General features: G+C 42.0%; 2 protein-coding genes across 6 annotated transcripts in view; both read right to left on the bottom strand.

The window, feature by feature from the left end:
* Positions 1-14,252: 14,252 nt before the first annotated feature.
* On the bottom strand, positions 14,253-17,852 carry gfi1ab (growth factor independent 1A transcription repressor b). Of its 2 annotated transcripts, none has more exons than XM_034140703.1 (6): positions 17,332-17,852; positions 16,572-16,784; positions 15,731-16,098; positions 15,494-15,631; positions 15,220-15,385; positions 14,253-15,060 (listed from the first exon to the last, which is right to left on the bottom strand). In XM_034140703.1, exons 1-6 carry the CDS (start codon positions 17,441-17,443, stop codon positions 14,882-14,884), a joined length of 1,176 nt encoding a protein of 391 aa, XP_033996594.1. In that variant the 5' UTR covers positions 17,444-17,852; the 3' UTR covers positions 14,253-14,881. The 2 variants fall into 2 exon arrangements, with proteins under 2 accessions (XP_033996594.1, XP_033996595.1); XM_034140704.1 differs by having other exon boundaries at positions 15,731-16,095.
* Positions 17,853-20,676: 2,824 nt separating this feature from the next.
* Positions 20,677-22,659, bottom strand: part of evi5b (ecotropic viral integration site 5b) — a 42,669-nt gene continuing 40,686 nt past the window's right edge. For 3 of the 4 annotated variants that reach the window (XM_034140699.1, XM_034140700.1, XM_034140702.1), the window contains one exon: positions 20,677-22,330. In XM_034140699.1, the coding sequence (XP_033996590.1) occupies positions 22,052-22,330 (279 nt within the window). In that variant the 3' untranslated portion in view covers positions 20,677-22,051. The remainder of the gene's footprint in view (positions 22,331-22,659) is intronic. The other variant, XM_034140701.1, reaches the window with a different exon arrangement.

Here is a 22,659-nt window from a genome sequence, read left to right as displayed (position 1 = left end):
GATGCAGATGTTGCTTCAGAAGTATGTGATGTCATTTTTCACAAACCATTTCAAACCGTGAAGGAAGAGCAAAGAGGAACATCGTTTTTTAACTATGCTGATGCCCTAATGTTTATAACATCTTATCAAATATATTTATAATAGTATACACTACATTGTATCACTGCAGAGAGCCAGGCATAAAGGGCAAATTAGAGAAAGAAGTATTTATTTTGTATTTCGTTTTGCGCAAAAAAACTCTATGTCTTATTCCTGCAACTGAAACGATATGTTTTACTTTTCAACTTTATTCTCCTAAAGGTAAAAAAAAGACTTTCATTTTCATTTGTTTCCTTATGCCTTGCACTTATACTCTTACGGAGCATATCCTTTATCATGTATCAAGAGATCAATGTTCCTATGGTGAAATGTGACCCACGGTCTTCTGCATTCCACCTGCACATTATAGTAGCATGTACGTTTATTAGGTGGCCTATCTAAAGTATCCATTCCCATGGATACATATCCTGAGCAGTCTTCAGGTCAGGTGCAGATACTGTATGACAGTCTGTGTTCTGTGCAGGCATGTGGGGAGCGGTCGGCGGTGTTCAGAGGCACACATGTATCTCAGGTCACTGATATCACATTTCCATTTATATTTCATTTGCTGGATGGTTCTGGTAAAAGTCCAAGCTCCAATAGATGAGCTAGGATCGTAGTTTATCATTTTTAAATGTACTTGTCTATGTTTTCCTAGATGTAGCTTATTATTTGTTGATATATTCTAATAGAACACCAGAAGTTCATGTTACTGTTCTATCATGCAGTGTTGGAGAGCATCATGAGGTATGGTATCACTGCCTGGTATGGTAACTTGACAGTGCAGTCAAAGTCACAGATCGCTCGCCTGCTACAGACTGCTATGAAAATTATGGGGGTTAAAAAACACCCATCTCTCCAAAACATATACGAGCAGTCCATTATCAGACAGGCAAACAAAATGGTGTCTGATCCCACCCACATACTCCACCCAGAATTCCAGCTCCTACCTTCTGGTAGAAGATTCAGGTTCCCAGGAGCAGGCTGAACCGCTATAAGCACTCATTCCTACCTATGTCCATTAAGCTTCTTAACATTCACATGAAATGAAATGTAGTCAAATGTAATGAAATGTACTTTTTAAATGTTGGCCATGGGTCGCCATTGTCAGTATGTGCGCCTGTGTATTGTGTTTGTTCAAACGGTGTATGACTGATGATATGTGTATGTCTACTATGTTTGTATATGTACATGTATGCGGAACTGCAGGACGGAGTCCAGAACAAATGTCCTTACGGGGACAATAAAGTATATCGTATCGTATCGTAACACAAGATACAGTGGAATACGTTTGTTTTTTGATCAAAAGGAAAGGAATGAGATTGACTGTATCATTGCAGCTAGAGCAGCACTTATTTATGGAGCAGTGTAGTATACAAACAGGCAGCCATCCTGTGAGAGCAGATAAAGCCTCCACATGTCCCCTTTCCCTCCCATATCTCCTTGGTGACCTCTTAGAGAGCAAGAGGTTCTAAGTGAACTATTTATCCAGGCTGCGCCCCCCCCAGAGGCCTCCATCCACAGTCTGCCCAGAGCCTCCCCCGGCCCCCCTGTGCTTGTCCAGAAAAACTGCCATGTTTAGGGCCCCTCCCTCGGGGCCCGCTCCTGCTGCACTGCTGCTTTCTCAGCCAGGCACATGAATTTGATTTTAAGATATTTTGTGTAACATCCAGATTTGCCTTGTGATTGCTGCTTCACTATTCGATCCATCGATTATAATACATGTAAAGATGTCATGGTTTTATTTGGGATTCAGTAGTAAATACCACACAATGTTAGTACTGCATCACAAGTGAAATACTTGCATTCAAACACCAAGCACACATATCCTCATCAAAAGTTGTTGTTGTAATGTTGTTATGCATGAAAACACACAACCTAATCAGAAAGCCCCCTTTATGTTATCTGATTTAAGTAGCTGATACAACTACGTTACATTATGTTAGGTCATTTCATTGATGTCATTGCATCATATTTTATTAGCTGATTTCCCTTAAGTTCCTCACAGATCGATGTTTTAGTATTTCATGTTTTGCACAAGTCTTTATTGTTGTTATATTCTCATGTAAACACCAAGAGTTACATCCTGTCTGTGTATGTCTTTATGCTAAAGGTCCTCCAGTAGTTGCACTGATTCACACTTTTGTGAAAATCTCTTTCAGTGACTGCAGAATCCTCCTTCCTATTCAATCAAACACAGTGGCCTTTGTTGTTGCTCAAAATCTTGAACTGTATCATCTGCAGTTGTATTTCCATACTCCTCTCTTGGATGCTGATGGGCCCAGAGAGTTGCTGCAGACAGACAGACAGACAGACAGACAGACAGACAGACAGACAGACAGACAGACAGACAGACAGACAAAGGCCTGCCTTTTGGTGATAATAACTCATCTGTGTTTTCAAAGATTTGTAACAGTGTGGTAGCACTAATCTAAAGTCAGACATCTCAACACCTTAAATAGATGAAACTTGAACTACAGTATCTGCATGGCTAGAAGTTAGTAGAAAAGTCCTCGTGAAGTGGAGCTCATTTCACTTGTGTCTTCTTTTTCTTCTTCTCTCACTGATGGTGCCAGTCTAAACCAAGTCTAGAAGAAGAATATCTTGATACCTTCAGGGGGAGAGATACCCCAGTGAACTGAGAGCTAATGGAGATGTTGGTCTCACAAGGGGGAATCTTGACCTTGGCCCCTTTTTGTAAAAGCTTTGCCCCTGTAGCAAACAATTGCAGGGAGGGGCTGCGCGGGTGTAGTCTGAGTGTGTTTAGTGAACATTTGTTTGTGCTCTGGCTGAGGCTGTTGCCGTAATGTAGTCCAGCCTTTTCCCATCTATCAACATGGCGTAAAGCTGCTTTATGTACCCGTGTACCGTGAGGTGAAAGCTCCCAGGGCGAGACAAAGGCCCGGCCGGACGCCTCAGTGTTTCCTGAGCTGCAGCATCTGTCTGCTATCCAGCACCGCTGGGGAACGGCATCAACAAATCCATACTGCCTGGACCGTGCAGACTTCACCACCGCCTGCTCAACCTTTTGTAAATCGGCATTTTGATGACAATTCCCAGTGTTGCGTTGTTCCCAATCAATACACACAGAGCGGACGCCTTAATAGACATAGAAAACTACTGCTTGGCCGCTGTATCTCTGGGCTGCGGAGACTGACACCCTGTCTGACTGATCAATAAGTGGCGCGGTGCACAAGCTTAGCCATGCCCACTCTGCTATCACACACGGGCCCGTTTTCCTCCGGCAGCGGGGAAGAACTGCCCAGCAACTCCCCAAGGTGGATGAATCGGAGATGTTACATGTGAACTGGCTGTCAAAACGATTCTGTCATCTCCCCTTCTCTCCGGTGTTTAAAGATGCTGACACACTGTGTTTGGGGTACCAATGTCTTGTTTAGAAGTGATGGAGGCTTTTAGCCTTTTTTTCTAAACTCCCTTTATCCGTTTAAGTGTGCACTCAAGTGTTAGAATTTCTATTTCACCTGCCACAGACGTCTCCAGGCACATTGTGCGCACTCACAGCTTCCTTCAGGTCATCTGACCAGACCCTTCTTTGAATTTACACACTTAACATTCATGTGGAATCTTTTATTTTGCTACTAGTTATGAAGGTCACTTATCTTCAGATTCTTTATACTTCTATTATACTATTTGTATTTATTTTGTGATCACTTGACACAGACACTCATGCACTGGCCAAATGTGCGATGTTTAGCTATTTTGCTTCCATAACATGTCTTCTTACAGAATAATGACTAGACACTTTTAAAACACACATAGGTGTTTATTTGACTTGCTTTGTCTAACTCTTTTACCAATGTGTGTTCGTAAATTTGACATAAATGCAATTGGAAATGTCATGGTGATAACTATAAGCACACTTTTTTTACTCTTAGCAATGAATCTCCACTTCAGCAGCACTTACAGACATCAGACTTTCCAGGTTTATTCCTCTATTTTCTTCATATTCTGAGTGTTGGTTATATTTCATTCATCTGATTTATCGACCATTTTATTCCTAAACACATGGCAAACAATTATAATTTTTTAATGGCTGTTGACAGTATCTTTTTATTTATTTATGTAGTCATACACATCAAATAAACCCTCTCAGTATAAACATTTGATACTAATATGTCAACGAAATGAGCAAGAATTGTACGCCTTGCTCCATCCAATTGAAAGATGTATGTTCTGTAAATGGATGCAATTGAACACTTATTCAATAAGAGTCTCAATTGCATCCTTACAAATCTATTTTCAGAAAAACTTGTCATATCAAAAATGATTGACTTCATTTAAGTGATCAACTGGTGAAATACCATGGTGATATTGATTAGTTAAATTGATAACCTTATTTATTTACCTGTAGTGTCTACTTTTAACCTACATTTTAATTGTAGTTAAAATTCTAGAAGATGCTTAGGATTTCAGATTTTTTTATATGGAATGAATAAACATTTCCTTTGTATGTATTTGTGATGGTGTTAAGTGAATATTGTGAGTGCAGATAGTGAGTTGAGATGAAGCAGTGAGTAAAGAAGGCCAGATCAGATTCAGCTTGGGATCATTAATGTTTCAGAGGACGCCAGAGGGAGAATGGGAGAGTCACTGCCGGGATCCATTTCCTTTCACTGTGGCTTTGTCATTTTGGATCAATCCCACCCAACGTAGGCCTTTTGTGGCTCTTCTCTAATGGGGAGACTGGCAACAAACTGGCACGTGATAAAACGATTTCAAGGTGTTGGGTTAATGATATGGTTTTAATATGAGCAAACAATTCAGTCACTTTTCATGGATAAAATAGATTGTTGTGGAAAACATCATTTCACCAGCAGGATCTCTCAACAAAGAGGACCTATGCATGAAGTAATGGTTCCCCCTCTCTGGCTTCCTCTTCCCCAGCCCTTGTCCCACTGTAGGCCTCTGGGGCTGCTGAAGTACTTACCATCCTACTCCTCTATGCTGTGATCCCACCATGGCATTACTCTGCTTTGATCCTGCTGCAGTCTGACACATGACCACACAGACCCCTGAATGGGCATTAGCACAGGCTTCAGCAAACCGAACATCTGTGCCTCCCAGCACTGCCACTGCTCAAATCGTTCATTAAATCAGAACACAAAAAGTAACTTTACTTGAATGCCTCAGCATAAATATTTGATCATGGCTGAGAATAAATCTTTGTCGTTTTGTTCTCCTTCCTCCTGCTGTGGGCTCCTTATAGATCTTCCTCGCCTCGCTCTCTCTTAGCTATTTAGATACAGGCACATGCATGGCTAGGTCATTTGTGAAATGGATCTTATGCATTTTTTAGAAAGATTCCTAGCTGCAATCAGGCCTGGTTAAGGTTGTTATATGTCATATGGTGTTATGTTCTGAAAGAGGCCTGTGTGTTTACCGGTTGAAGGCACGAAACATTCCTCTGTTTTAACACGTCTTACTAGTTCATTTACATGTTGGCTACACACAATCTGCTTGTACTGGACATGCTTTGTTTATTCAGGCAAAGACACCCTATGTTTTATTACTGCATTCAATCAAAGTCGTTTTAACAAGGCTTTTTGTCACGGATGTACAGACAAAAAAAAAAAAGGGATTTCAAATATTAAGTTACTAAGTTATAGTAGACTTCATCCCCAAAATGTATATATTTAATATATTACATTACATTACATGTCATTTGTTAGACGCTTTTATCCAAAGCGACTTACATACATTCAGTACTGTGGACAATCCCCACTGGAGCAATTTGGGGTGAAGTGTCTTGCCCAGGGACACAACGACATGCAGTGGGACTCGAACTTGTTATCCCCTGATTCCAAGTCCAGCACACTACCCACTGAGCCACAGCCTCCCTCAATACATCAATGAATCACCCCCATTACCTTCAATTCTTGAAGAAAACTTTATTTTTTCTTGCAATCTTTCACAGTTAGCGAATAATCAAAGAACTTTATTCAATTCTTGATGAATTGAACAACGGCAGAATTGTATTAAAACATCAGACCTTTCACATCAATAGTATATTGCAATTCTCATTTGGTCAGTTGCCCACGTTGTTGCAAACCTAGCTTTCTAATAAACCTTTCTGTTTAATACACTCATGAGTTCATTCATTCATTCAAATCGGGCAGCTCAGCAATAACATTAGGAACTAAGAAGTTGAACATTTCAATGATCCATTCCTGGTGGTTTATGATTGCTTTTCCTTAGCTGACATTTAACCTCTTCAATTCTAACATTTACACATTTAAAGGTCCCATGTCATGGCCATTTCTACTGACCATAATTCCATTGTTGAGGTATAGAATAGATTTATATTGTGCAATGTTCCAAACTCACATTGGTTTCTCATACAGCATCTCTGTATAGTATGTGTATTCACCAGGTATTCACTCTCTGTCCTAAACGGCTTGTTGGAGCTCCTGCCCCCCCTCCCTGTGAGCCCAGTGTGCTCTGATTGGTCGGGACGTTGCAACGCTCGTTGCTGCAAGCTGCTGCGAGGAGCGGACAGGTTTCCGTGTCGGCGATACAGCTAGAACAAGCGAAACTCATCCTGAGCACACACAAACACTCACAGCCGAAGTAAAAACAATAAGTGTGGCTTGATATTGAGTAAGAAAAAGGTTTATAACGCTGTGAGAATGGGTCTGCGGAGAGCATTTCTCCACCATCCCAACTCGTCTATTACCAACCAGGGAGCTCTATGCAAGTCAATGGGGACTCCCTGTTAGTTAGCCAAGGGATCCTGGTGTGTGAGGTGCTCCGCGGATTGGTCCATTTGGGCCAATCCGGTCATTTGTTGTTGATTTGGGTATTCACACGTCACAGAACCCAGGAAGCAAACCATGGAAAATGAGAAATCTCCAACGAGGCGTTCTGGGGCAGCATCTTTTCTGTGTTAGAGTTTTACTCCCTGGTGTACTTTGAGGGTTTGTGACTCTGCAGACCGTTTACATGCAGAAAAACCTACACACAAGGGGACGGGTAATAACCGGAAAAGCATGACATGGGACCTTTAACATTCTAATAATCTGCCTATCAGAGTGAGATTGGCTTTTTGCATCATCTCTTTGATCTTCAGATCCCCCATGGATCCCCCTGTTTCTCTTTGACATTAGGGAGGGTGTTTCTGTTGATCAGTTCACAAATGTTACATTAAAGCACACTTTTTGAGTTACTTACTTCAAGATGTATACAAATGTTTAAAAACCTTTTAATTTAATAAAATACATCTGATGAAAGATTAAATAGAGAAAAGTACAAATCTGAGCGTTTCTACGAGTTTCTCTTCTGATTTTTCTTGCACAGTTGTTCTTATTCTCGCATTAACGGTATAGCATAGGATGTGTGCATAGGTCTTACAGCTTTACATTCCACACATCAAATTCACAGCCATGTCAAACCTTTTACTGGAGAACAAGAATTTAATCTGCACACTAAAAGGCTACAAAGCTCTCTTTCTTGTCACTTGTGTTCATAAGATTTAATTTTCATGTGTTTTCTGTCCCCTCGAGAGAATAGAATACTTTGTTATCAAGCCTTTTAGCCTTAGAAGATCCTTTTAATGTCACCTTCAGGATTCATATGTTATTAGACATGACTTCAGATTAAAGGCGAAACCAGGCAAACAAGACGAGAGCAGAGATGGTAAAAGGATTGAACACAGGTTCTTTTATACAGAATATAAAATGATTTGTGTAAAACCATCCATGGAGCAGTGTGACACACACACACACACACACACACACACACACACACACACACACACACACACACACACACACACACACACACACACACACACACACACACACACACACACACACACACACACACACACACACACACACACACACACAGTGAGCGACAGCAGAGCAGCCTTTCTGTTCCTGAGTGACAGCTCACATCCAAATTGTCTAGTGATATGTAATGCTAAATGAACCGGATAAACATGTCTTTAAATGAATGGACAGCCTTCCCAACCCCCCCTCCCCGCCCTTCTTTAATCAAACCTGTGGGTCCCCATCCCAGGCAGCCCCCACACGCCAGCAGCGGTCCCCCATGGACTCATGCTGTTCAGGGCCCCAGACCCTCAGAACAGAGCCCGGCTAATGGAAAGCTTTCAGGGCGGCTGGAGAAAGATGTCGGCTCTCATTTGGCCTACACCATTTTCTGATCTTACTGTGTGTGTGTGTGGGGTGTGGGGGGGGGGGGGGGGTGTGGGGGGGGTCATGGCTTTAGAATCACACACACGCACGCACACACACCTTGGGACACGCCATTATAAACAGGTCTGAAAACTGAAAACAACAACACTGTCCACCCCCACCCCACACACACGCGTGCGCACGCACACGCGTACACACGCACACGCACACGCGTGCACACACACACACACACACACACACACACACACACACACACACACACACACACACACACACACACACACACACACACACACACACACACACACACACACACACACACACACACACACACACACACACACACACACACGCCTGCATTGGCCTCCATGAATGTTTCATATTATGTTGGGCTTTTCAACACAAAGTCAAAACAGTCGACCATCACAATGACATTCATGATACAAATATTGTAAAAATATAAGACAATGGTATATCTTGCATTGTTAGCAAAAGCATAGTTAGTTTTGGCATATTTCTTGTATGTGAAACCTTTCTGCAATAAACTTCATTTTGACCTTATAAGGCATTAAAAGACAGCAAACCTCAAATAAGATAATATTTTTAAATAATCTCTAACCAAAGAAGAAATATAACAATATAACAATATAATCCCATGTCTAGCTAGTCTAAGGTATTTAGATAAGATTATAATTGCCTTGCATTAAATGTAAAGTAGGATCACTTTTAAGCTGATAGGACATGTTAAGGGTTAAGAATAGGAATACCTAACGGTTTTAGATTCTGATGGAGAAAATGTGTTGCCAACCTAGTTTTTGATGTCAGGTCAGTGAGCCCTATTTGAAGGTATCTACCTGTCATTTGAATTACATTGAATCTCAGCTAATTATAATCACCAATCAAGTGACAAAATGGAAGTCCCTTGCAGCCAAAACAAGTTATTCATTTAGTTTCAATCCTAACTTTGGGTGATAAATTATATATTAAGTGTGGATTTAATCTGCAGACGCTTTGGTTCACAAAAACTACCACCTGGGAAGACTGGAGGAGGACCCAGTCCGGTAGCCTTTCAACTCCAGTAGAGCTTTTCTAGTATCCCTGTGAAGGCTGGGGCCATCGAACCAGAGTGGGCGATGTTCAAAGCCTCCATTCCAGAACATGCTGCCGGGAGCTGTGGTCTCATGGTCTTAGGTGCCTCAAGGGAACACTTTCAGGAACTCCCGAACCGACAACAAACAGGAAGAGTTGGAGAATGGTGGTGGGTCAACATCATTCTCCAGGAGAAGATCACTGAGGAGTTTGTTACGGCTGCTGTTTCTGTCTGCTCGTTAACCTGTCTGAGATTGTTTGCAGCTGTGTGTAATATGTAAATGAGCTGTGTGGTTGCCCCAATGTCGTTGGCTGTCATCTCCTGGTCCTCCTCCGAAGACGCTGATTGGAGCACGCCGGGCCCGACGCTCTCCAATCCCCGTGCAATCCCAGAGCACACCTTCCGGAGATGACTACAAAGCCTGGGGACAATTATCACTCGGGAGGCTCTGCTGCGATCAGACGTCTCACACATATTGCTCCTGTGTCGTGGACACTTCAGTCTTGAGCTATAGACTGTGTTTGATTTGTAATCCGTGTTTAGTATTGTGTGTTTAGTGTGTTTATACGTGTGCTTAGAGTAGCGTATTGATTTATGTGTTTAGAGTAGCGTGTGTTTAGTTTATGTTGTTAGCTGCGTTTTCCTGCAGCCTCCTTCCAATATAGATAATTGGAAGAGACCTCAGGTGTCTTAATTAGGCTCATTTTCAAGAGTCCTCCTGTTACCAGCAGTAGAACTGCGCCCTTTTGGTCTTTGTTTGGCTTAGGCTTATTTTGACCTCATTTTGTTGTGCACCCTTTGTTGTTGCTCATTAAACCCTATTATAATACTTACTAAATCCATCTGGTGTATGTTATCTTACTCATCCCTAGTGGGTTCGTAACAAGTTAAAGAACTTCACAGGGACAAAACCCCAGGTGTTGATGAGATCTGTGTAGAAATGCTGAAGGCTCTGGGTGTTCAGGGACAGTCATGGATGACTAGTCTCGTAGAAGTTGGGGACAGTACCTTAGAAGTACTACATGGGCCCCAGATTACTCAGCCTCCCCAGAAAAGTATACTTTAGGGTGCTGGAACACCGGACCAGCTTTATACCTCCCAAGGATGAAGTTGGATGGATGGATGCTTCCGTTCAAAATGGGACAAACTTTTCTATGAATGTGCGCGACTAAACACATGATCATTCTGTAATACAAACAATTCTCTCAAATGAATATGCTGTTCAGATTAATTGCTGTATGTCAAAGTGCACATGGTGTGTTAAGTGTGTCTAGGGACGTGTGTATAGCCGCGGCTGGCACTGCAGCAGGAAGCTCCTCAGCCCCCCCCCACGCGCGTTCGGCCTGTCAGCCGCCTCGCTGATGTCTCTTGTTATTATTTTCCTCTCATTCTGCTGCCTTTTCTTTGCCGAGTCATGAATAATTTGTGTCTACGCCTTGTTGCTCAATGACAGCTGTGCAGTTGGTTTGCAGTCTGTTTTTCAGATCAGGTGAATAATGAATAAGCCTCTGCAACAAAAGAGCCATGTCCTATATGTGCCCTGCCTCTCTTCATCTGTCCCAGCTTTAGTTGGCGTGTCAGTCGCCAAGGCAGGGGACAGGTGAGCAGGAGAGTCTCTCTGACACAGAAAGTTCCCTAAATTAAAAGTGCATCTGCCACAAACTTCCTCAATCCTTTTCTGCATCTAACACACTAATCAGTGCTTTGGCTCTGAGAGCTTAGAAATCCTGGATCTCTCTCAGGTTATCTCTCTTTGTAACCTGTCTAACCTGTGTGAAATGTGCTGATGAGAGCGTGAGAGCAAATACCACATTATTATTACAATATACACAGCAGGTCTGTCGCCCTCAGGGAAACAATCACATTAGCTCTCTCCACATGGTGTGTCTGCTCTCTCATGGAAAGTACAATCTGACCGTTCACCAGATGTTGCTGATTCCAGATATTCACTCTTGTCAGTTGTTTGGGCGAGATCTGGATCCCTCTTTTTTACCCAGGAGGTTCTCCATGTTTGTAAATCAGGAGATGGAGCTGTGGTGTTTTCCCCAACAATGTTGAAGTGTCATTTTGTTCCATTTTACGTACAAAATTATTCTGTCTATCTGACATCAAAACTCATAATAAATGAAGTCCAGATTGAGAAATCGTCGATCTTGTTCAAACAGAAGAGGATGCACAATGTAAATCAAACAGCATAGTGTGTCTCTAGAAATCTCTCTTTTATTATTCATGTTTAATTTCATATTAATAATGAATCCTCCAAAAACCACAAAACCCTGACCCTGAACTTTCTAATTGCACAAATATGTCAGAGAAAAGGATTACCTCTGGGTATATGCATGTGCGGTTGTGTGTGCACAGATGTGTGTGTTTTCTTGAGTGTGTGCACTTACAGACGGAGACGCAGGCCTAGATTTGAGCCTCAGACTGCAACGCTCTGATTACTCGCCCACTCCGATCGATCGAGCCGTCTTCTATTCATATTTCATATGCCTTGGGGCAGTGGGGTAATGCTTTAAAATATCTGCCGTGCCCTTGGAGGCAAATCTGGCCAGCCTAATGGCTCGTTTTGGAGATTTCTTTTGGAAAGCTCCTCTCTGTGATCGTGCTTTGAGGAGCGTCTCTCAGAGGGAATCCTGCAATACCTCCAGACACAATAACAAGCCGCTGCTCAGTCACCTACAGAGAGTTGTGATGGGAGGTTGATGGCTAATGTTCAGTTGGTGTCTGAGAAACACACCTGAAGTTACCCACCGCCCGTTACTTTATAAGGTCATGGTCGGGCAGCTGCTTCAGGCTGCTTCAGAGTGTTAAAGGCACTTAATGGCAAACTTATATCCTAACACGAGTGACTTGAAAAGGAAGTTTAGTTAGATATACTGTAAAGCCTGATTATAAAAATACAGGAATAATCTGTATGTACAATATTTGATTATCGTCCTCATTTTTCAACTCATTTGAGCCAATATGGAAACGCATATTTATTGTCACCTTATTGGTCAGAAATGAGTCTCTCCTGTGGTGCAGAAGATTGTGCGGCTATCATGATGGCCCACTGGCAGCGGGAGATGAGTTTCAAAATAAGGAAACTATTTCAATTTAGGTTACAGGTTAGTATGGCATATTTTGTCTAATGTAACATTTCAGAGGAAATATGTATTTCTCTGATGCTAATATTTGATTTGAACCCTTTGTCTTCCGGTACCAGTAGTGCCAATGTCATCGTGCATCCCTAGAATTATAATGTTAGACAGAACAGACACAGTATTAATATGCTTTTGAATAATGTATCTTTTATTAAAGTTGTATATGTTTTATGATTACCTTTTTTTACATTGTTACAAGATGTCCTATCTGTGATCTGTACAAATATAAGGTTTTTAAGAAAAATGTTTTGGCCACTATACCATGACCTGAAACCTTGTATCGGTGACATTGGTGATTTCATTTAGAAACTGCACATCTATTATAAGCCCCTCTCTTCACATGTCATTTTAAATTAGAAGTTGTTGCAGATTAAGTTGATGTTTCTTAAATGCCGTGACTCTCTCACTGCAGCACGCTGAAGCTCAGAGGTGCACAGCTCCATTAAGTTGTGCTTGAAATGAGCTCGCCTCTTCCTGTTCTCCTCCAGTCTGTTCATCTGGGGGTTTAAAATATTCAGTATTTTCGCAGGCCTGGATGTTGTATGATTTTGGGGGAAGTGAGGCATAGAAAATCTTTGTGAGTCAGTGATTTCAATCAATGTTGAAGGAAGGCGACTAACTGATTGTTCCTCTTCTATCTTCTACTTTGAGAGTAAAGATGAAACGGTGAACAAATCAAATGATGACAGTCATTATTACAACACCTAACTGGCATTTTTATGACTTAAGTATAAAGCAAAAAGGAAAAACATGATGGAGGTTATATACAAGTAAATGTATATCTCACCCTCTCCATTATATTATTATTAATCTTATTAATAACAAGACAGTTTGAAATGGGAGAAGAGACAATATAAGTAGATGACTGAGGGGGGGGTGAATGTGTATAGATATACTGTATATTTAGGCATGTGGAGAATATACATGTGGATGTACAATGGTATAGATATGTAAATGGTTAATATGAAGAGAAGTATTGACTATATGTGGGTGTACCCTGAAATCAGTTTTTTTTATTTGTATTTCACATTGCTGATGAATGTAATTTTCATTGTTTAACATTTGGAAAAATCTATAAGCAATGAGAAACTGTCTGCCTAAAAATAAATATATATAATAATGGTAGGCCTATATGTAAAATGCTCATCTGATAAACTGATTAGTTGTTTTATATATGACTTATAATGGTAAGTCAATGGAAGTCATTATTACCCCGCCTTTATTTAAGTCACTGTAAAACACTTTCTTTCATTTATCACCTTAATGTCAGAGTCTTAATGATTGATTTCTGCCTGTAATTCATTTCCTGCGATCCACTCGCCTCAGATTAGATCCGTTTTTTATCACCATCAAACTCTTACAAACTATTTCTAACTCCATCCCAGCAGAAATCCCTCTGTGGATCCCAGCTGCTGCCAGCTTCCTGACAAAACGGTTTTTCTCTTTCTTCTCCCTCTTATTTGTAAATAACAGTCATGAGGGTCAAAAGTATCTGGTTAACGGTTCAGTCAGCTCAGTGTTTGGGCTTTAAACACCGGGCTGCATGGTCAAAACAAACAGGAGCCGCGGTGGCCTCTGGGCAATCACAATCACGGCAGCAGCAGGTTTATTGTGCTGACGAAGGCCTTTTGGTTCTAGCTTTAATTATAATTATAATAAAGCAAATCATACGTTCTGGAGATGTACCAATATCCTTCATTTAAAGATGAAGTCAACATTTAGTTTGTATTGCACTTTATGATTTTATCATCAACAACAAGAGAATCAAATTATAGGGGAAAATAAGTTTATTCGTTAACGACAAAGAAGTTCATTCTGACAATAAATAGTGCAAAATGGAAACATGAGAAGCTTCGTGAGTAAGTCAGAATAACCCTCTTGTTTATTAAATCCCTCAGTGAGGCTGTTGTGCCAGCATGTCTCCACTGACAACAAAGTGCCTCGGCTCTTTGGAGAGGCGCAGATTTTCATCTGTGCGGCCTATCGTAATCCGGTTTGGGGCACTCATATTTTTGGGTTAAATTAAGCTGATTTGTCGACATAACAAACATGATACATTTATTTAATCATATGTGCATTTCTCACGGTTCACATGCTTATCTCTGGTTTTCCGGTTCTTTAGAACAACCTGCTAGTTAGTGTTTGAATCCTCTCGTTTCAAATCCGTCAGAAGAAGTCTTATTTAGTGAGACATATACCTTTTTTCTTCAATAAAATAAATAAATACTATACATATTTCCAATGCACTTTCACATTTACAAAGAAGATCAAATTGATCCAAGAAATGTCCTCAAACTGCAGCCATTCTGAAAAAACGCGAAATTGAAATGTCTGTCAGATGTCCTCACTCATTTGAAGAGTAATGTTTGAAGACATGGTGTTCAGAGGTCTCTTCACTTCAGTCCGTGCTGCGTCTCTTTGTGCCTCCTCAGATCCACCTTCCTCTGGAAACCTTTCCCGCACAGGTCGCAGGAGAAGGGTTTGTAGCCGGTGTGTTTCCTGCTGTGCGTGATGAGGTTGGAGCTCTGACTGAACGCTTTCCCACACACCTGGCATTTGTGTGGTTTCTCACCTAAAATCACATAAAGTAAACGTATAAATTGAGTGTTATTTTAATTGAACACAGCTAAATTATATCGTGCATTTTCCGGACTTTTACGCACAAGTTACGCACATATTCTTTAAGAAACCCGGACGTTCCAACCAATTCATCCTTCCTTTCTGCACTTGCCTGTGTGGATGAACGTGTGTTTCTTCATGTCTGACTTCTGGTGGAACCTCTTCCCGCAGTACTGGCAGGGGTACGGCCGGGTGTCGGAGTGGATGAGCAGGTGCGTAGACAGAGTCGACGACCTCTTAAAACTTTTACCGCATATCTTGCAGTCGAAACTTCTTTCCTGAAACGTGAGCAGACGCGTCATGATTTCAGGAAGCCAACACCCTCAACCTCAAAACAGCATGAGAAGGTGCGACACGCAGGATGCGGTTTTTAAGGTTGAAGTTACCTGAGAGTGCACGGCTTTATGTTGCTCCAGGCTGACTGCGTGTCCGAAGGTTTTACCGCAGATGTCGCACGCATACGGCCGAGTGCCGCTGTGCGATCTGCGGACATGGACCTCCAGACCGTGCGGAGTAGAAAACACCTGGTGGTGGAAAGAACGAAATAAGGCATGGAAGTTGTTGGAAATAACAACACAGTGACGTTTTTAGTGTTCTATAAATAATTCCATCTCCATCCTCACCTTACTGCACTTGATGCACTTGAAAGCCCCGTTGAGGATAAGGCTGGAGCACAGCAGGTCAGCCGGGGCCTTCCCGCTGTGGCTCTTCCCGTGCAGGCCGCCCTCCGGAAACAGCAGAGCCGCCGCGTGCCTCCTGTAAGCCTCCTCTCCCAGACTCCTCTCTGCATACAGCGCCGGGTGGCTGCTCCGGTCCCCGTAGAAGCCCAGCGCCGCCGGGCCCCTGTCCACCTCCAGACCGGGGTGGAGGCTCTGCTGCAGCAGCGGCCTCAGCCCGGGCCCCGGGAAGCTGCTCCAGGCGTACGGCCGGAAAGGAACGGAGAAGGGCTGCGTCTCATCCACCAGAGGAGACATGGACTTCTCTGAGTCTGCTGGAGAGGGAGGAGATGAAAGTTTAATGACAGCAGGTCGATGGGGAGCCCGCAGGGCCCGAAGGGGCATCAGAAGTCATGCAATGGAAGAGAATTCCCTGATGATGATACCCTAATATCTGACGCTACTGGGGAGTGTGCACTATAATAAATCAATGGAGAATTGTCAAAGTTATTTTAAGGCCACAATACACTTTTCCATCTTTACAAATAGACACATTCACTCACATCATAAAAGCATCTTTAAAGTAGCCGAGTTAATTAAGTAATAATTATTGTATTTGTATATATTATACAATGTGACTAGAATCATGAAAAACGAAAAATGTTCTCTCTGAAGTCAAATGTTAAAACATTAGCCTACTTGTTAGGGATTGTGATCATAATAATTAATCAAACAAGCATTACAGTATCATGGTTTACAATTGTGCTTAAAAAGTAAAATGATATATAAAAGTGTGTAAGGTGTGTACCCGGGGATGCAGAGGGGGACGGAGGCCTCCAGTAGTCCTCATATTCCGGGGAGCCGCATAGACTGTCGGCGCAGCTCAGCGGGGACTTCGGGGAGAAATCTGCGGCTTCCGCCAGGTGAGAGTCCGGGGAGAGGCCGTACCTGTCCGCAGACATGTCGGCGTCCTCCTGCAGCTGGTCCGCTTCTGAGAGCTCACACGGCGGACTGTCAGCATCTGAGAGGAGGTAAGGAACATCTGATACTTTAAAATCACTGAAAACTGTATTTCATCTCTCATTAACAGGAACATACTGGAGATTAATAAACTACTGAAATGAATGGTAATATAGCAGAATTGTTTAAATATTTTTTAGCGTTGCACAATTACAAAATGTCAAGGCCAATATTATCTTATTTCTAGCAACAACTTGTAATGTTATAGGATTCAAAAAACAGCAGGCCAAAAAAATAATAGAAATGAGTCTCTATAAATATCATAATTGCATTAATTTAAGTGATGTTTCTCTAGCGTGAAATCTCAATAAGGATCTAGCAACTATTAATCAATATCCGACATTTACATTTAAAAAATGAAATATAAACTGTAAGTAATACTTGAATTCATTCACTTTCCATTTGTGGGATATAAATTAATATACATTTACAATAATACATCTACTTTAACATACTCCCAAAAAAATAAAATGTATTAAGCTTAAAAGATAATATTGAAAGACACATTTTACGCAGTGAAGTATTTCAGGGAATGAATTTGCACACACCTGAGCAGATGTGCGCTAGTATAGTGTCCAGCCGGCTGTAGTCCTCCTCCAGCCTGCGCGGCTGGTGGTAGCTGTGCGCCTTCTTACTCTTCACCATGAAGGAGCGAGGCATCTCTGTGCTGCAGTGAGTGAGAGTAATCCAGCTGTGGGGAGGGGGACCGCTGCTGCTCGCGCTGAACTAAACACTGGTGGGGAGGCGCGAGGTCAGGAGCTTTAAGAGAGCGTCCAACCTGACGACAGAGCATGCGCACTGCGGCCGTCCCGTCTGCCAGGTGTTGCGCGGACAGGTGTCACTGCAGGGACTCCTCCGCTCACTTGTCTGCAAAGAAATATCCGCCCGCGGCGTTTCAGTGCGCAGAGTGCGGTTACAGGTCTGCCGCGGGGTGGGGGGAGTTGTTAGATTCACATCAACGCAAATGCAGTTCTTGGTAATATAGGCCTATGATTCAAATTCTCAATAGTCAGAGGTGTAAAAAGGACTCAGATCTTGTACTCGAGTTTAGGAATACTCTGTTACAAGTAAAAGTCCTGCATTCAAATCAAGTAAAAGTACAGAATATTGGCATCAAAATATACTCAGTAAAAGTAGTCATTGTGCAGATTGGTCCATTTCAGAATAATATATATATATATGTTTTATAATGATTGATCATGAAAGTGATCTCAAAGCTGGTAAAGGTGCAGCTAGTTTGAATGACTTTGTATACTGCAGGGTAGCTTGTGGATTTACTCCAGGTGGAACTAAAGTCTGATTTAAGACTTGATTATATTTCACATCATTCATCCAGATCAGTAAAGTAACTAAAGGTATTAAATACATGTAGTGGAGTCAAAGTACACCATTTACCTCTGAACTATAGTGGAGAAGAAGCAAAACATTCAAATACTCAAGTAAAGTACCAAAAATGTGCTTAAGTACAATACTTGAATAAATGTACTTATAGTTACTATAGTTACAGTGTAGTTAAGTCCCAGGCTGTCTTTGCAATATCATCTATTTTAAACATAGAAAGTTAAAGAGAAACAGCAATAAAATAGTGCAAGGGACACAGGGAGCAAGTAGAATGCAGAGATGAGTCAACGTTGATAATAACAGGAAACAGAATGTAGACGGTTTGCCTTTCTCCAATTATCATCAGCTTATTTGATTAGGCAATAGGTGATATCTCCCCCCCCCCCCTCCCCAAACCCCCACCTCGCATCAGACTGCGGCTCGTGTCTCCAAGGAGTGATACAGCAGGCCTTATCAGCGCCTTACAGTCTGACCGGGGGAGAGGAAACACGGAGGCGCACCCCAGGGTGTCTGAGAGCCTGCATGTAGCACAGTGGTAAAATAAAGGGGGGGGGGGGGGGGGGGGATGGCGAACTCTGTACAGGCAGGGACGTATAGAAATACAATAACAGCCGCTACATCAGGTTTGGAAGGACTTTTGCAGGGATTTCCACTTATTAACAATATGATATCATACGAAAAATGGCAATAATTCACATTGTCTTGGCATTAAATGCATATGAATTGTGATTAGAGCCCGGGCTCCATGGGGCCACACATGGCAGGGTTTGGTGGAGCTTAGTCCCGGTCTGGTGGTCAGTTGGGCCGCAGGCTGTCATTATAGTGACAGACACTCTGCAGTGGCAGTTTCACATTACCTGGGGCTTTATGCTCAAGAGGAAGAAGCTTCAAAACAGACAAGTTGTTTTCTGTTCGGCCACATTTGCAGCGTCATTACGCACGGTACAAAGAGCCGTGCGTCCGCGTGCTGTGCACTGCAGGTGCAGAGTGAATCAATGAGGCAGTGACGGGAACTTTGATTATCGCAAGGCAAAGAACTATACATAATTATATGCAATATTTATTGGAACTGTTTATGACTGATCAGCATTTTCTATTTCCATGCTTATTTTGGTATTTCAATGTTTAACCGATGGACATTCAAATGTGATCCATCCGATACATGCACGTGAAATATTTATCAATTAATCAGCTTAAGTTTTATTTTCCATAACGATTTTCTTCACCAACATTATAGCGTTTTCTAACCGCACAGATCATCAGAATCAGTGTGTAAATGTCACAGGGTGAATGTGACACTATCACAGCTGCCCTTTCTGCTACAGGCAGAGCAGCCTATCAGTAAATGGAGGGCAGGAAATCAAAGCGCCGCGTGCCCTGCTCGATTAGACAGCGCGAGGCCGTGGCATCCGGACTCAGTGTGGGTAAAGATATGGAGCCCGGACCGATAAAGAAGCAGCCGCTGCCCGAGAGGACTTTCACAACGCTGCGTTACCGGCATCCTGCAGGAGCAAACACGGAAATACAACACACCTATAGCAACACAAACTATGGCAATAACAATAATAGTAACAACGTTCACAACAGTTATCATTCTAAAATAACATATAATGAACTTGGGGAAATGGAACTATAATGTATGGTAATTATACAGTATACAAAAAGAACAAATAATACTAAAAGATAAATAGTACAAAAAAAGAAATACACAAACTAATAATTATAGCTACAATAATAACATTGTGTGGATTTACCTGTTGTTTTTCAGTTTGTCTGAAAGCAGCATCGTGATCAAGTGGTTGTTATAGTATAGATTCAATTAATTTCCTTATTATGTTTCTGCTAATTTGTTCCAATATTTCATAATTTCTATTGACATTTTACTGTGAAAACAGCAAATGATGCATGCCCCTCCCCCCACTGTCACATTTTAATGTGCTCTTTTTCAACGTTTCAGGACAGACTTACATTATGGACAATTATAAGGTTAGTCAAATATATATTTAAAAAACTGGAGTATGAACATCAAAAGGGATTTGATCTTAAATTCATATTTCAACACCTTTTAATAATCTCAAACTGATTTGTGGCAACTCAATGGGACGCAGGTCTGTTCAGCAGGTAAACAAATACGAAAAGTGTATTTTTTTATAACCAGCCTGATAGAAATGTAATTAACTGTAACCGCCATTAAATGCATGTTCAAAATATCAAGCATCATCAATCACTGCAATAAAAGTACATACAAATATTCTGAGCACACAGTTCTTTGGCCATTACAACCAGACTGTGTAATAAAAATCAGAATTTGGCAGAAATAGGCAACAAACCTGGTTGATGTTGAGAATGCTCGAAGATAAATGCTCCTTTAAAATGTGGTTTTCTGCATGAAATGATTAGTAGTTGAGGCTCCGCTCTGAAAACCGCGAGAAATCACTTCCTGAAAGCAGTCAATCTTAGCGAGAGACTTCAGAGGAACTAAAAGTGCTCACAGTCATCTCCACACTCACTGGGGTCTGCTGCCCACAGTAATGAGACACATCAGCCCAAGAGTTTATCAAACGGTTTATTGTGAACTCATCACACACACAACAATCTCATGTAGTCTCCAGAGTGTGCCGACTGCTCCATAGTGTTGCTGTGTCCTTACTGCACTGCAGACTCAAAAAGTGCCAAAACGTGTTCCTCTCCCATCAAACAACACCGGGGGTCCTGTTCATCATATAGGGACGACATCATCATCATCATCATCATCGTAGACGCTCAGAATCTTTTGCATTTCCAGGACCTGACACGCTGCATTCACTTGCACCTCGTCTTTCATAGAGTTAGTGTTCAATACAGACATTCAGAGAAATGGTTACACCTGCAGGTCCTTGCACATGAAATGGAGTGGAACTGGCCCGTGGATGAGCACGATACAGATATAGTGCTTACTTTGGTAACACTTGAAGACTCCTGATTCCTCCCCACATTGGGTTTATAAAAAAAGTGTACGATGTTGTGTCATCTCCCAGTATAAAGTTCCCGAAAACTGTCATCCATTTCCGTGCAAAATTTGTGATACACAAAACTTGTAGACATTACTCATGTTGACTCATTATCAGAACATATCTGCTATGTGCTGAGTAGACTTACTGCGGGGCTTATTTAGAAAGTAAAGTCAGTACAAGTTAAAAACTAAACCTGTGCTCTTTTCTGCTCTGAGAACACGAGCTGATTCTTCTTACGATGAAACCTCAGCTTTTCCTTTTCTCTTCACAGGAGTTCACTCAACAGGATGTGTGTTACCATATTAAACTAACTCATGTCCCTTTTTTTCTGTTTTTTACAATATATTCTAAACATCAGATATGCAATAGATACATTTTTTCAAGTTCAAAAGGAATTGAAAAAAAAACATAATATACATTTACATATTTTACAAGTATGCAGTTGTCACATGACCTTGTGGTACACCAGTGGAAGGCATGCGGCATGTGCTAAGGCCAAAAAAACATTTCCTGAAGCCAGCTGACACGAGCGGCTTTGATACCGGCCGCTGAGCTCGTCCAGACATCAGATACACACACACACAGCACTGAACACACTCCGCCTCTGCATGATGGACACTTAGTAGTAACGGCATCAATACGCTTTTTAATGTTCATTTATAAAATGCTTTAAAAGTATAAAACCATTGGATGAAGTGTGTGATATAGCATAAAAGGGTTTATTGCACAGTATCTCTCTCTGTGGTGTACCTTCGCTGTGGCCCGGTAGTTTGATATCTCCACAGAATGTCATTCTCTGAGGGTCTGCCAGACTGACAAAACTACAAAAAAGGTATAGTAAATTAGTAAATCCATAAGGTATGAAATGATGCTGCATTTCCTTTCTGATCTCCAGAGCCAGACTGCAATGGCTGCTGGGAACTTCCTCCGGAGGTCACACGGTGGTGGACTTGTGGCTCTGAGGTACGGAGAGCCGCAGGGCGTCCTCGTCCTCCTCGTCTTCCTCCTCCTCACTGTCGGTGTCTGGGATGTTGGGCCGCAGTCGGATACGGCCTCCGCTCCTCTGCTGGGCCCCCGGGAGGCCTGGGCCCTTGCCTGCATCTTCATCTGAAGACTGGTAAGACCCGTTGTCCCCCACGTAGTGATTGACGATGTGGATCCCGTCAAAATTTGGCTGATTGGCCAAACCCCTCGGTCCTTTTAGGCAGCGGATCTGTGAGAGGGAGCAGGAAGAGGATTAGGAGCCACTCAGAGAGGGATCACCGCTGCATGCACAAGTAAGACAAACACATTCTGAGGGGGAACACAAAAGACTGACAGATGTGACGTGTACAAACTGATACAGGCAAACCTTTGGAGGTTACACAGAAGAAGATGTCTTTATAAATCTAACATGCAGGGAGAATACCAGAGGTGGGGACTCGAGTCACATGACTTGAGTCGAGTCGCATATTTTTGGACTTGAGACTTGCTTGACTAACATTGATAAAAGACTTGACTTGACTTTGACTTGGTATCCATGACTTGAGACTTGACTTAAGC

The sequence above is a fragment of the Trematomus bernacchii genome, unplaced genomic scaffold (genome assembly GCF_902827165.1).
Source record: "Trematomus bernacchii unplaced genomic scaffold, fTreBer1.1, whole genome shotgun sequence".
In the NCBI taxonomy this organism is placed as follows: domain Eukaryota; kingdom Metazoa; phylum Chordata; class Actinopteri; order Perciformes; family Nototheniidae; genus Trematomus; species Trematomus bernacchii.
Note: the sequence above shows the minus strand (reverse complement) of the source record. Positions and strands in the feature narration are given on the sequence as shown.